Source organism: Cervus canadensis, chromosome 5 (genome assembly GCF_019320065.1).
Source record: "Cervus canadensis isolate Bull #8, Minnesota chromosome 5, ASM1932006v1, whole genome shotgun sequence".
In the NCBI taxonomy this organism is placed as follows: Eukaryota; Metazoa; Chordata; class Mammalia; order Artiodactyla; family Cervidae; genus Cervus; species Cervus canadensis.
Genome location: NC_057390.1, coordinates 31079423 through 31094453, shown reverse-complemented (window position 1 = coordinate 31094453; position 15031 = coordinate 31079423). Strand labels below are relative to the sequence as shown.

Genomic DNA, 15031 nt, shown 5'->3' with positions numbered 1-15031 from the left:
ACCTCTATCCTGTTTGCTGTAAAATACCATCCCCCCAGTACTCTTCATTTATTATGAAACTTTAATGGTGGCAAAGACAATGGGGAAATAATGCCTGATATCTGAATATTACAAAGATGAGAATTGAGTGTGAAAGCTCAACAAAAATTTTTAAAAATACCTTCCATGAACTATATTTGCTTCCCTTTTTGCATCAGTGAAAAAATATTCTCTGCTTAATCTGTGTTTCCTAATAAAGACAGGCTATATCTCAAAGATACATTGAATTCTACTTGGTCATGAATATAAAAGGTTATAGCTGTTCTGCTTTCAGGAAGCCAAGCACAGGCAGGGCATAAAGCCCACTGATGCATACCTTGTAGCCCTCCAGGGCTGTAATAAATTTCAAATCATCTGTTTCTGCCAGGCTGTTTTTTAAATTGCTGTCTGCTCCTGTGTGCAGCTTCACCATGCAGTTAAATGGATGGGTATCTACAAGTTGGCTGCCACCTATCCTCATGAAAAATAAGCTAGAATCAAGGTTTCACAAATATGCCAATGCTTCCATGAGGAACCTAACATATGTTGAAGAATGTAAGCTCTGTGTCCTTGGGAAGGGAAATATTGAATTTGGTTTCTCAATCTGACGGGTAAATGCAAATGGTGTTTAGTCCACAAGACAAAAGGTGAAAAGATCTGTTAGGTCCCGTTAAAGTAATCTACTGAATGTGATTCTTTTACAGACCACAGATGACATCCTTGTGGCCTCAGCAGAGTGTCCCAGTGATGATGAGGACATTGACCCCTGTGAGCCGAGCTCAGGTGGGTTAGGTTAGTCGACTTTTTTTCTTACTTTCTTTGGCTCAACTGTAAATCTTTGTTGCATGCTGTAGTCCTTAAAAAAATATCCTTGCACTTATATCTAGAAGTCCTCCTTATGAAAAATCATCTCATTGTAAGATGAGTTCTTAGTTTTTACATGGATACAGTAACCTACATTTATTGGGAAAAAAAAGTTTTTCAAACAAAACCCACCAAGATTATGTATTTCAGAAAAAGCAGTAGAGGACAGCACACAAGGCTCGTACCTTATTGTTCACATTCTATTAGCTCACAATGTAATTTTCAATACAATTGCTTAAGGGGATCTCCCTTGGGTCACCTATAGTGAAACTGTAAAGCTTAAAAATTGCATTGCATTGTGGAAAATTATTTGACCTTTCTACTGACAAAAAGTCTTCACCTCTCATTCTGCCAGCAAATTATCTTAAGTGATATATTTCTGAATTTTGAAAGTGAGAGTATTATGGCAGTACAGGTACAGTCTTTGATTCATTTAATAGAGACATGTTTGAGTCTTCCCGTGTCTCCCTAAAATTCAAGTTGATGTGTTTTAACTCTAGGTGATACATAATTTACCCTCCTTCTTTGTGATAAAGTATGATTAATACATAAATACAGCTTCCCTGGTGGCTCAGTGGTAAAGAATTTGCCTGCCAATGCAGGATCCCTGGGTCGAGAAGATCCCAGGAGAAGGGAATGGCTACCCACTCCAGTGTTCTTGTCTGGGAAGTCCCATGGACAGAGAAACCTGGCAGGCTACAGTCCATGGGGTCACAAAAGAGTTACACATGACTTAGCAACTAAGCAACCGCTGTTTACCTACAGCCTTGTACCATCCAGCGGTAGCTGTGGACCCTGAAAATGAATGAATCATAGCCTGAATTTCATCTACATACTCATAATACCAAGTATTAGGGTAATTTGCGTTGGTTTTCCTTTGTAAGCAGTTTCTTAAAATTCAGTAATTGTCTTGTTTAGGGTTCGAATCATTGAGGTAGATATGGACTCACCACTATGGGATAACTCATGACCTCTGTAGATGTCACCTGTCACCCCAGGAGAACTTCATATCATAATTAAAAAATCAATGTGCAATTCTTCTGAAGAATATCATTTTAATCTAATCATTCTGATATTTGAATAAGAAATGATTCATGATACATATGTTGCACCTCCTTTTGAATATCACTTCTCTGCACTGGCTAAAACTACTGACTGTCAGAACTTAGAGCAGCTTACTGAGTGCCCACAAAGAACAGAAGCTCAGCTGTCATCTCTCAGCAGGAGAAGGTCTTGAAGGTCCATCCTGGCTGTCTTCCCATCTTTCTTTCTCTCACCTCCATCCCACATATTGAAATTCTCAGCCTCCAGAACATTTTTCATATACAGTTATTAGAATGTGACCTGATGATCATCCATTCCCTTTTAGTTGTCTAGACAGATGTGGTTCTTTCCTGATACTGTCCTGGGCCCCCTCTTTTTTTTATTCTCATTCTCTCTACGTTAGTCAAAAAGGAAAAGCTAGTGCTTTTTCGTCCATTATGTCAGTCCATCTCTGTGCCTCATCCCTCCCTCAACTGTCTTTTTTCCCCATTTCTCTTATTTTCATGTTCCTCACCATGACTGTCTTTTTTTGTATCTTCGAGATCTTCCAGCATGGATCATTCATAAAACCAAGTCTGGTATTTGTTATACATTGATATGTGTGTGTCTATATTTGTATTAATTTGCTTTTGTTTCCCCAGTTAGCATGAGAGAAGTTGATTTTTTTTCAGTATTTTCTAGTTAATTAACATAATGTTGAAAACAGTCTAGGTTCTTACTAATTATAGTACTTGCTGGTTTTCCTCTGGGCTGAATCCTTCTTTTGCTGTCTGAGTGGAGGCTATCATTTTCTTTATATAGAATCCTCACCTTGAGTACCTAGTAACTTCCGTGTAAGAAGTCTAATTACATTTTAAATGGTCACTTTTTTTTCTCCCTTCTTGAGCATAGTTAAATGATCCATTCTTCTAGCCATTGCTCCTAGGTCTTACTAACCTTTCCTTATAGACTAGTTTTCTATCTTTCCCTTTGTCTAGGTCTCTGGCTCTAAGAAGAGAATGGTGGGCATGCAGAAAGAGAGAGATTATCACCCCTTCTCTTTTTTTTTAAACCATTTTGTCATCTTCCTCTTCTTTTTTATTCACTAGGCGTTGTTAAATATTATAAAACCAAAAGTAAGGAGCAGCTTGTTAATAACATACTCCAGATATTTTTTCTGCTTCTCTTTTCTTTACTAATTTCTCTCTTATCTGAACCAGTAGTGCTTATTTTTCTGTTCATTACTTGTTCACTAGCATGTAGTAAGAATTTTCACCACATAAGAAAAGCTCCATGAGCAGGAAACCCCTTTGTGTTGTCCCATGAAAGATTTGCTGCATGAATTTTTATTTTGTTCCATAGCCCGGAAATCTGCTGCCGGATGTTCAAGACACAGAACTGACCCCATCTGATGACAGTTAACGACACTCGTGTACCAAGTCTAGTTTTACTTGCCCTCCTGCCTCAGTGTTTCTTTCCTTATTCCCTAGTTTTCAATTCATCAGTTCTTCTTAAGGCTTAAACTTCAGATTCTGTTGTTTTATGGCATCTTCCAACATAGGCTGTTCTTGTGATCTTACCTCCCCTAGATGGTGTCTTGATAGTATAGTCCATGCATGGTTTCTCTTTCTATATTAAGTTCTGTGAGATCTCTTTTCTGCACTTCATTCTTCTATCCAGTTCCCTGTAATTTTTTAAAGACCATCTTTAATAATTCTTGCAGTGTTGCTCTTTTGGCATAATTGGCTCTGTTTGTATGACAGCTTCTGGTGAAATTCTTAGTTCATATGATTTTTTCCCTATTTTCCAACTGTTTGTTTTTAATTGAGGAGTTGTTTTTTGTTATCCTCTTTAAATATTGTTTGCTAGGATAGCCTTCCTCTGATCTCTTAAATAGCTTTTCCTAACTTGCTTTGTGTCTTGAACACAAAATAAAACAACATAATCAAAAATTGCAGTTGCTGATATTATTAGACTTTGGATATTGTTAGATATACCTTGATAAAAATTATGTCAGATATCAGCAGGTTTTATTTGGGGAAGCTGATTGTTTAGGAAAGTAGTATATTGAGTTAAATATTTATAACTTGATATACCTGCTAAGCAAGAGGCAGGTTCAGTCCCTGGGTTCGGAAGATCCCCTGGAGGAGGAAATGGCACCCCACTCCAGAACTCTTTCCTGGAAAATTCCATGGACAGGGAAGCCTGGTGGGCTACAGTCCGTGGAGTCACAAAGAGTTGGACACAGGTGAGCACACACGCTCAGCAGCAGCATACCTGCTATGCACTTTTGCTTCTCCTTAAGCAAGTGAAGACAAATATTTGTGGAAAGAGATCCATATTTACTTTTATAGGTGGATTACCCAAATGTTCTGTGTATTTCATACCAATGTCTTTCAGTCTCCCTGAATATTTACATATGAAATTTCTCTAATCACGCTGCCCAAAACTCTCCCCAAAATGCCTTTTTCTCTTAAAATGTGCTATGCTTATCATTTAGATGTCTTCCTAAAGCTACTGAGTACTCACTAAGGCATTAATGAAGTGAACAGGAAAAATCTGGCATCATCTTGAATACAACTAAATTAATACCTTTTATGAAATGCTTGATAAATTTTAATACCATGCACTTCCACCCAGATCTGTTAGTGAAGAGGGAGGTTGAATATTTATTTGGTGGATTGTCAGTCTCGCCACTGACCAAAGAGCGTTGAGAATTATTGTGCACTCACTGTTGTATTAAGCTCTGGGGAAACAAATAGAAAGTCTGCACTTTCAGTTCCATTCTACAAAAGGACAACTTTCATTCTACCCATTTTTTAGCTATTCTTTATAAGGAACAGGCTCTTTGTTTTTGACATTAAAGTAACACCTGTTTTTCAGTTTGTTACAAGAATTAAAACTAACATATTGGACAGAGGCGCCTAGTGGGCTACAGGTCATGGGGTCACAAAGAGTCAGACACGACTAAGTGACATAGCATAGCATAGCATGTATATAAGACACCTACTGCAATGCCTGGCATAAACTAGAGCATAAATGGTGGCTTTTCTTTTTCCCAATTCAGTTATATAAGAAAGAATATTCAAGCTATTTTTTTCCCTTTTACATAAAGCTGTTACTTTTCCTGGCTGAAAATTGGTGGGCAACTGATGAAACCACTAAGGCCTCCTGATGGGAACTGTACATGTTGAAACTAGATCAGGAGCAACCCCCTGTGTGGGAATGTGGGAATACATGGAACTCAATTATACTTGATTCCAGCCACACTGTCTGGTGTGGTTAGCGTCAGATGACAATTTCACATTGTTATAAACAGTGTTTTAGAGTATGAGAGGGTGGCTGTTCAATCCAGCAGGTGTAATTGAACTCCAACTCTTAGTCGACAGGTGGAAATCTGAAACAGCCATTGGTAACTAGGTCACAGGCCACCATTGCCCTAAAATGCCTGATTTTAGCTGTCTGGACGTGTGAGAAGTGGCTGACTTTTCCTTCATATTTTTATCAAAAGCACTTGCTCCTTCTGTGCTTTCCCTTCATCCTAGCGATATGGTTGCTAGAGTCAGTGAATTAATACCGTGGATAGCATGTGATAAAACAATGCCTTGCTCATGATACGTTCAATATGAATGTTTGCTGTAATTAATATATGTATTATATAAATATACATGTTTTCCAAGACTTCTTTTTTCACTTAAACACAGTTTTTATGAAGCAGATTACTTTGATTTATTAATAAATTGACAAATAACAACACCATAAACCACTGAAGTTCCACAGTGACCCTTAATCATGTCAGTACATCCTAATTTTGAGGGCTTCTTATAAATAGATTCTTTTTTCTCAAAACTCTTGAAGAAATTGGAAAAGGTGATTTTTATATTGATATCTGATACCTAAATGAAGATAATGATCTTCTTTGGTATGGGAACTTCCTGATGAAAACTGGTTTGTCATTTGTTCCAAAGAGAGCATTATCAGGTTTGTTTCCTGGGAGCCCTATTTAGGGAGGAAAATTTCCTCTTAGATATAGAATACTTCAAATAATATGTTTATTCTTTTTGTGTATGAATGTGGGCAGTGGGTAGCTCATAGGATATGGGGCCACTCTCAAATTAGTTAAACCTTTGTCGAAGGAGAGAAAGAAAAGCTCTATTGAATAATAAAAAATCAGTGTAGTAATAGGAGAAGAAAAAGATTGTCATTTGGGAGGCAATCTCTTAAACATTAGTTGAACCAATGGGGATGAGAGTACAGCCCCTCAAAAAAATACTGTTTGTGGACTTCCCTCCTGGTCTAATGGCTAAGACTCCACTTTCCCAGGACAGGGGACCCAAGTTCAATCCCTGGTTGGGGAACTAGATCCCACATGCCACAGTGAAAGAACCTGAGTGCTGAAACTAAGACCCAGTACAACCAAATAAATAAATATTTAAAAAAATATTGTTGGTTGCCTATCAGTTGATCAGACTTCAGGATAATTGAGTAATAACAGATAACAATAGCAACTAACAATTTAGCAAAGATTTGCTCTGTGCTCATCATTGTCCTTAGTTCTTCATGAGCAATATTCTATTTTATGATTTGGCCAAACAAGTATTTTCATAGCTAAGGAGATTCAGAGAGATTAAGTTACTTTTTTGTAATACAAGAGAAATAAGACACTCTCTAGTGTAGGAAAAGTGGCACTTTAATTTCTTGGAATGCAGAAAGTTGTTCTTTTAGAATTCAGGCACCTCACAAATATAAGATTAATTTTTAAAAGATTCATTTAAATAATTTCCATGGCTGGCATAAATTTTAAATTTGATGGCAAAAGGTCCTTTACATGTATTACTATTCATTAGGCTAAATTTGCTGCAATTACTAGGCAATTTCGTGTGGTTTTCCAGTGTGCTATTTTAAGAATAGATCAGGGGATTTCTATTGAACTGATCCCATTAACCACATTAGGAATGAAGATATGTATATTGCACAAGGTGCATCTTTTTATTAACTAAGTAATCACAATCATTTAAAGGAATGTATTACTTATTAGATCATATTTTTAGAGGTTGATTAGAAGATGATTTTGTGGTACATTTAAATTTGGGGTATTTATTATGTAATTATTCAAGCGAGTTTAATTAGCCCGTAATAGCCAACACATTGCTGTTAAAATGGGGGATTTTGAGCTGTAGCCAGCAAAACAGCAGTGATGAGTGCTCCAGTTTTGGAAACATCTAGAGCAGCTCTCTTGAAGAGTCACACCAGAGTCGGTGGTGAGGACCCAGCTAATCACACGGGTACAGGACGGGACAGCTGGAGCTGGGGCCCTGATGGGCTAGGTGGCTTTCAGTGTGTGACCCCCCACCCCCTGGTGGAAGAACTGCTTTTTTCCATATAAATTTAATCCTCCAGGAAACTGGAATAAAAATGAATTGCTGTGTAGTTAAAATGGAAGAAAGTCATTAGACATCATCTGCACTGTTCCCACTATTTTTCTGAGAGCAGTCATGACAAGACAGAATTATCTCGGACAGAGTTAAACAGGCAAGGGAGATCTATTCCAGACAGTGTTAGAGAAGGAGCCCACAATTCGATCTGAGCTCAATTCAATGTGGGGGGGAAAAAAAACACGAGCGTTTTTAAGGGCTGGAGTACAGGGCTCATAGTCCATGGACCTTCTGTGCTGGCTGATTGGCTTTGCGGAAGGAGCACTAAGCCCCTCCTTTGAGTGTCTTCAAGGCTGAGGCCGCTTTGTGAGCTGGGGCCAGCGCGCTGCCTCAAGGTAGGCGCTGCCTCAAGGTAGGCGCTGCCTCAAGGTAGGCGCTGCCTCAAGGTAGGCGCTGCCTCAAGGTAGGCGCTGCCTCAAGGTAGGCGCTGCCTCAAGGTAGGCTCCGCCGTTCCCCTCAGAAGTCGGAAGGAGCTGTCCTTCCGCGAAAGCGAGGTTTCAAAGTGAGGCCGCCTGGACCCTGGAGAAAAATAATCCTGGGTGGTAACACTGAAACAAAGTTTTAAAAATCTTTACATATCAAAGGAACAGAGAAAGAATGTGGAATTACAAGTTTTCTGAAGTAAATGCTCTAAGAAAAAGGAGGCCAGGGCCCTAGAGACAGGACGAGAGCTGTCTGAAGTTTGGCCAAGCTGTGGGGAAGGTTCAACTCTTGTTTAGAGAAGGCGATTCCACCTTTAAGTCAACCCGTTTCATTTACCACAATTAGTTCCTGCCAGGAGATCACTAGAAAACAAAATAACAAGCAAAAGGTGGCTTTTGTTAGTTTGTTTCTAGAATATAGCCACTTTTATTGAATATTAATTATTTTGACCTTTCTGGTTTGAGAATTTTTGTTTAATGATATAATAGAGTGGATTGTTGTCCCACATTGGGAAAACTCAAGGGAGTTTTGTAAGAATTGTGATATGCAACAGGAAGGGAGTGTTAGTTGTGACTGTAACTTTGGAGTCACAATTTGAACTAGTTTGAGTTGCAGAACTAGTCTGAGTTGCAGCTCTTCCTGGTCTTGGGAAGTACTTAGTATCTTTGAGACTCAATTTCCTTTTATGTAAAATGGAGAAAATGGGGTGATAGGTTGAAAGATGCACACACAGTGTTTAGCAGAGAACCTGGCGTACCAAGACTAACACATGATTACAAAACCCAGGGGTGAGTGGAAGACCTGTTTTACTGGCACTGTTTTTGTGCCAGGAGATGCATTATCCTACCTTGAGGGAGGCTCTTCACAAGGCAGACAGATTGGATCTGGATGGAAAATGGGCACAGTTCCTTTTGCTATTAGAATGAGTTCTGTTCACACATGTAAACTAATTGTGATTGTCTGCTTAGAGTAATTACTTAGCAAATAAGTGAGTTTATTGAGTTAGATTAAGCATTTACTTGAAAGTCTGCAAAAAGTACATGATTGCTAATACAGAACTGTCCTGCTATAACAGAAAAATCTACTCATGTATATAAAATAAATTCCTAGGCAGTCTGCATATAAATATATATATATATATATATATATATATATCTCCAGCCTTTAAACATTAATAACATTTTTAAAGTCCTTATTAGAAAGGCTCAAAAAACCACAAGCCTTTCTAAAGTGTGACTTGTCCTGTTGAGCTTTAGAAGGAGACAATGAGATGGACTGCTGTGCTTTAAAATGGTTCCCCGATACTGTAAAGAGAGAAATGCGGCATAGGTTTAGGAACATATAGGGTAGTGCAAGTGTTAGTTGCTCAGTCTTGTCCAGCTCTTTGAGCCACACGCCCCCCCACCCCCCTGCCCAGGCCTTCTGTCCATGGAATTCTCCAGGCAAGAATACTGGAGTGGGTAGCCATTCCCTTCTCCAGGGGACCTTCCCAGTGAACCCGGATCTCATGCATCACAAGCAGATTCTTTACTGCCCCAGCCAGACTTTATAGGCTAAGTCTACTTCTAATGGAAACATGAAATGCAGAAAGAATGAAACCACATTTTCTTGTCATTTGTGTCCAATACCAGCTTTGATAATGAAATTGTTTTCTTATGGAGTTTTCTTGGTATTTTATTAGTTACCTTTACTCAGATGGTAACAGAGGGAAGGTAACATAGTCTGAATACTTCTCTACAGGGCATGCTGCTCACATGAAGAGCCCATATGCTTTCTTTGTTGGTTCACGTGCTCCAAGGAGCAGCAAATACTACAGCAGGCTTTAAGTCTTCAGGTCTCATCTCATGTCAGTTGACTTGTTGGTTAGATCACTTTTGTCATTAGTAGCTCCTCACTCATCCTCAGTATTTTAAGAAGCCCAGCATTAGGAATAAAATAAGAAAGACAAGAATACTTATTCAATGCCCAGGTTTAAAAAGGGATGTATTAAAGATGACAGTACAGCCAGAAGCTGTCGATTAATTTTAAAAAATTGGTAGAGAAGTAGTAATATGTGGTACACAGATGTGTACATATATGTTACATAATATAACATAGTAATATTACCGCATCTACTACTAAAATCTTACATTTCACTGACCAAACTTTGGAAATCAGACTGAATTCACATCCCACTTCACCCATTTGCTGTGTAATCAGAAGCCAAACATTGAACCTCTGTGTACTTGACTTTTTACTTCTGCAAAATGACATGAATAATGTTAATTACTCATGATATTGTTGTGCTGGTAAAAGAGACAATCCATGTAAAGCACTTAACATTGAGTTGCCACCTAGACATTTGATAATATTAATTAGCTTTTATTAGTAGTACCAACAAATTAACTGAGGAGTCAGCCATATTATAAATGGAAATAGACCTACCTATAGCTACAGGCAAGGGTGAAAAATCTTAGTAATTAACACTTTAGCATCTAGAAAGCTTTATAAACTCTTTCTGGATTCTAGCAGCGTCAGACTTTTCTCAGTAGCCATTATGAAACTAATAAGACAAGAGCAGTGCTTCAGTTAGATGTATGTAGGTTGCTAAAATGGCAAGAGGACACATATCATCTGTTATTTTTATTTGGGTGGGGGCAGAATTTAATGCAGGTCTCTGCCCACAGAGTTTCTGAGAGAAGAAATGATTAACCTTCCCCCATGCTATTATAATCGACTAGCTCTGCCTCCTAAGACCTTCAGAAATGTTCTGGGCTAAAGTGACTTAAATTGGCAGAGCCACCATACCCTTCCTCCCATGATGGATGGCTTGTCTTCCATAGTCCCCAATTCTAGACATGACATGCCTCCTTCTAATGGGCTCAGTAGGGAAGCTGTCTAATCTTTCACCTTAGTTATTGCACTTTAACCAAAAAGAATATGACTTTTCCCAACAAAAGAAAATTGAGACAGCAATTGTTTCATGACAGGAATATAAAGATGATCACCCAAAGTGAGGAGACCCAGTTTTAAATCAGGAAAACTGCACACTGCCCCATCACCCAGAATGACCTGCAATTACATAAAAGCTGTCCAGAAAGCCTGGCAAGAGACAGGGCTCTGAGAACCCAGCATACAGCTCTGCTACAGGAATTCTACTGTGGGTTTCATCCAGAGTACAACATAGAATTCCAGAGCGGGGAAGGAAAGAAAACAAGAAGAAGTGACCTAATCATTTTAGAAAGAAACCCTAAAACCTAATCGAAACAGATCTTATTTCCATGATAATAAGCTTCTCTGTCAGATATGACCAAAGAGTGGTCTCAGGTGATTGATTTCCTGATACCTAGAAACATAAAATCTTGTAATAAAATTTTGAAAGTGAGAGAAATTTAATTCACTCCGACTGTGGGAGTTGGAGAGTGCTGATCCATAAAGATAGAATGTTTCACAGATAAACAGAAACAAGCTCCACATGCAACTTAACAATTAATGGCCTGAAACAACAGGTCCCTTGGAATAAATGGTCATTTTGCCACCTGAATTCACGGGGCCTCCATTCATGAAAGAATGAATAGAGAGACCTCCTCAGAGATAACATTCCTGGTGGAACTGGACACTGCCATGACTGACTGACCATGGTATGCTGGATGTATCACAAAACTCTTATTGTTGGGAAGGCTGCTGATTCAGTCTCCTTTGTGTAGAAGACACAGGGCAGATAATCAGACCAGCATTGTTTTTACATGGCACTTTATCTTCCTCAGAGCACTCACACATTTATCTACCTGGTAGGATCCTCAGAGTGACCCTGGGAGATAATGTATCACTGTTATATCTCTGATGAAAAAAATGTGAGCAGAGGCTAATGAAGTTCAAAGAATCATTCAGTAAATTGGGGGCAGTGCTTGGACTAGATCTAAAAAAAAATAAAAAATTATTATTTCTCCACTTTACTATGCTTTCCTAAGATTCTGTGGGAATGCAAACTCCTTCTACTGCAAAGGACAGATAGATGGCAGGGGGTGGGTGGAATGTGACTGGAAGGGGTAGAACTGGACACTACTTAGATGAGAGGCTTAAAAGGATTCAGTTCTTCAGGAAAGGGAAAAATTGGGGATACTGATAAATGCAGTCATAAGTGCCGACACATTGAATGCATAAAACTGTAACAGCCAGAGACTCACTGGAGTTTGAATTTTGTCTGTGTCACTTGTGAAGCACACATAGCATGACCTCTGAGACTCAGTTTCCTTTCCTGTAAAGTTGTAATAACAACTACAGAGTCACTGTGAGGAATAAATTAGATAAAGTGCAAATCCCAGAGCCTACCATATAATAATTCAATAGAGGTAACAGCTACTAACTAAATAGAACAATAAAAAAAATTTCAACCTTGCAGTGAGTCAGAAGGCAGAGTAGCCCGTATTGAGCATCAGTTGACTGTTAAGTCACATGAAACTCTTATCTACTAAAGGTAAAGCCATGCATCATTTTGAGAGGAAATTAACATAAGGGTTTTTAATAATTTAATATATTTGAGTAAGTTAATCCCAAGGTATTATGAAATCTTCTGTGGAGTTTTCAGAAGCCTGACTTTACCTATAAATTATGAGAAAATAAAGGTGAATGTAGCAACTTCTGTCAGAGAATTGGAAGGAATGCTGTAAGATTCACGTACATATGTGCATATACACACTCATACACACACTCCTCATTACTGCAGCTGTAATCATAGTGCCATTTTCATCTTACTAGAAGCTAGGTTCCTCCAAGATTCCTGGTTCCAGACTTAAGGATTCCTTGGAATGAATACCCTGGTTTTGTGTAAAGTGACTGTTCAACTTTCCATATGTTAAAAAAAAAAAAACTAAATACGTCTTAAGAAAGGTGATTTCTCAGTGCATATATTTCTAGGTGTTTTAGTCAATGAACTTCCAGGGAAACAAACTATTTTGCTATCAAAGAGTTTAGCTGACTTGAAATCAATAATGGAGAGTACCATCACTATTTCAAAATATAACTCCTCTTGCATTTACTGAAATGTGGTATATTTTGATGAAAAACACAATATAGAATATATGATATAGAATCACCAGGCCCCCTTGCTTTGAAACCAACTTTCTCAATTATTGCCAAATGGCTTTTCTTCTACTTGACAGTTATGGAAAGTTTGACCTGGCCTGACTGATGAGGCCCTTTTCAACCATCTCACTCTAATAGCCACAGGAGTAAAAAAGTACCCTAGAAACTTATGAAGCTGCTTTGCTGAGTTTGAGAAAAGAGCTCCAAATTAACTCTCAACTATTTGTAGTGCTGTGGATATCAGATAAGGTTAATATAAATATTAGGCACCCAAACAAATCAAACTGAAGACTACTAACCTAGTTGACTTTAAATAAGTTGGCGCTTAGTCACGGGAATTTAAGTAACTTATATATGGAGGCTTGAAAGAAAGTGAAAATGTTAGTCATTCAATCATGTCCCACTCTTTGTGACCCCATTGACTTCAGCCCACCAGGCTCCTCTGTCCATCGGATTCTTCAGGCAAAAATACTGGAGAAGGTTGCTAGTCCCTTCTTAATGGGATCTTCCTGGCCCGGGGGTCAAACCCAGGTCTTCCACATTGCAGGCAAATTCTTTATCATCTAAGCCTTACGAAAAATAAACACAGCTGATACTTGCATCGATGCACAATGATCCCCATTCACTTAAGCAGAGAAGTGTTTTCTGGTTTAATTAAATAAACACTATCATTACTTCTTTTACTGAAGATATTGTAGGAGATGGGTGTTAGGAAAGTATTGAGACAAAAGCATTTTATAAAGAAGTATGCAATATCATCATCAATGTTTACCTGCTTGTTTACTACCTTTACTCAAAGCTTTGAAATCAAAGATCTCACATTTTCTTAATGATTACATCCATCCCAGTCCACTCCTGAAAATTTATAAACTTGGAAAAATCTCTTCCTCTATTCAGTCAGAAAACACATTTTGCAGCTTCTGTGTTCAGTCTTTATTCAGTGTTTGGAGGGGAGGAAAGTGGTGGGAAAGAGAAACAGAGTCACAGGAAACTATCAAAAGATTAGCAGTCTAGTATGGAAGAGAATTAACAAAGCAATAGAAGTTTAAGATTTCACAGTAATAAAGGATCCGTACTGAAGTGGATGGTATAGTATATGGTTGAGAGATGAGGAAAAAGTTGGATTTTCCGCAAATTCTCCCATGTGTCTTCTTGATTTATGTTTTTTTTTCTAACTTCAAGCTATTCTATGTCATGTCTTCCTTCTTGAGAAATACTTGATGGCTTTCCAGGGTTCACACTGGGAGGCCTGGGTCCTGCTCTGTTAATGCTCATCCCAAATAACTTCTATTGGGACAGCTACCTTCTACTGGGATAGCTGATGTCCTGACCCAACCCTCTTTATTATCTTTCTTAGTACACAGTATTTGTGCCTTCTCGTGTTTTTTTTTTAATTAAATTTGTTGTTTGTTTTCTTACATTTTCTGTTTAATTTTGAAAAGTTCTAAGAAGGTGGAACCCAAGGCTGTTTTGTGTACCTTGGTATTAATGTCTTATGTAGTGCCTAATAAATTGTTACTTAATACATATTTCTTGGAATTTTTAATTATTTTTTTCTGTTTAGCTTTATTTTTCCCTTTTCTCCCACCTCCATACATTAACCAATGATAACAGCTTGGCATGAATCTTTCATACACCTTCACTATATTCCTATGAACATATATAAATAGAGAGTTGTTTTTCTCTCTTGTCACATGAAAATTAGAAGCATACTTTATGAATTAAATTTGATTTTCTCCTTTCCTAATGTATTATGGACATCTTTCAGTTCAACAGAATTTTCTCCAATTCCTATTTTTAACTCTGTTAAAAATCTAGGGGATAGGTATGCCATAATACGGGTGTCCAATAAATTATTGGAATAATTTACTCAATCATAGCCCTGTTAATGAGCTTTTAAGTTGTCCTTTCCTCTTTTTTTTTCTCACATCATCATCAGCAAACATCCTGTGCTTATATGCATGCTGGTGTATTTAATTCTTTAGACTATATTCTCAAAACTGAGGCTGCTTGATGAAAATATTTGTGTATTTTTTAACATTACTGTTGTAAATTTCAAACATAAACTAAATTAGAAAGAATTGTATAATGAACTCACATCCACCCATCAGCCAGCTGCAATTTAATCTTTTTTAAATTGTAATAGATGTTAGATTATTTTCTAAAAATTGAGAAATTGATATTCTCACCAGCACAATTATCTA

The 15031-nt window shown here is 37.9% G+C and overlaps 1 protein-coding gene across 22 annotated transcripts in view; it reads left to right on the top strand.

The window, feature by feature from the left end:
• NRXN1 (neurexin 1) overlaps window positions 1-15031 on the top strand; it is a 1158814-nt gene that overhangs the window by 1127063 nt on the left and 16720 nt on the right. For 13 of the 22 annotated variants that reach the window (XM_043468543.1, XM_043468539.1, XM_043468540.1 and 10 more), the window contains one exon: window positions 723-810. In XM_043468543.1, coding sequence (XP_043324478.1) covers window positions 723-810 — 88 coding nt within the window. The remainder of the gene's footprint in view (window positions 1-722; window positions 811-15031) is intronic. The other 9 variants (XM_043468541.1, XM_043468544.1, XM_043468542.1 and 6 more) reach the window with 1 other exon arrangement.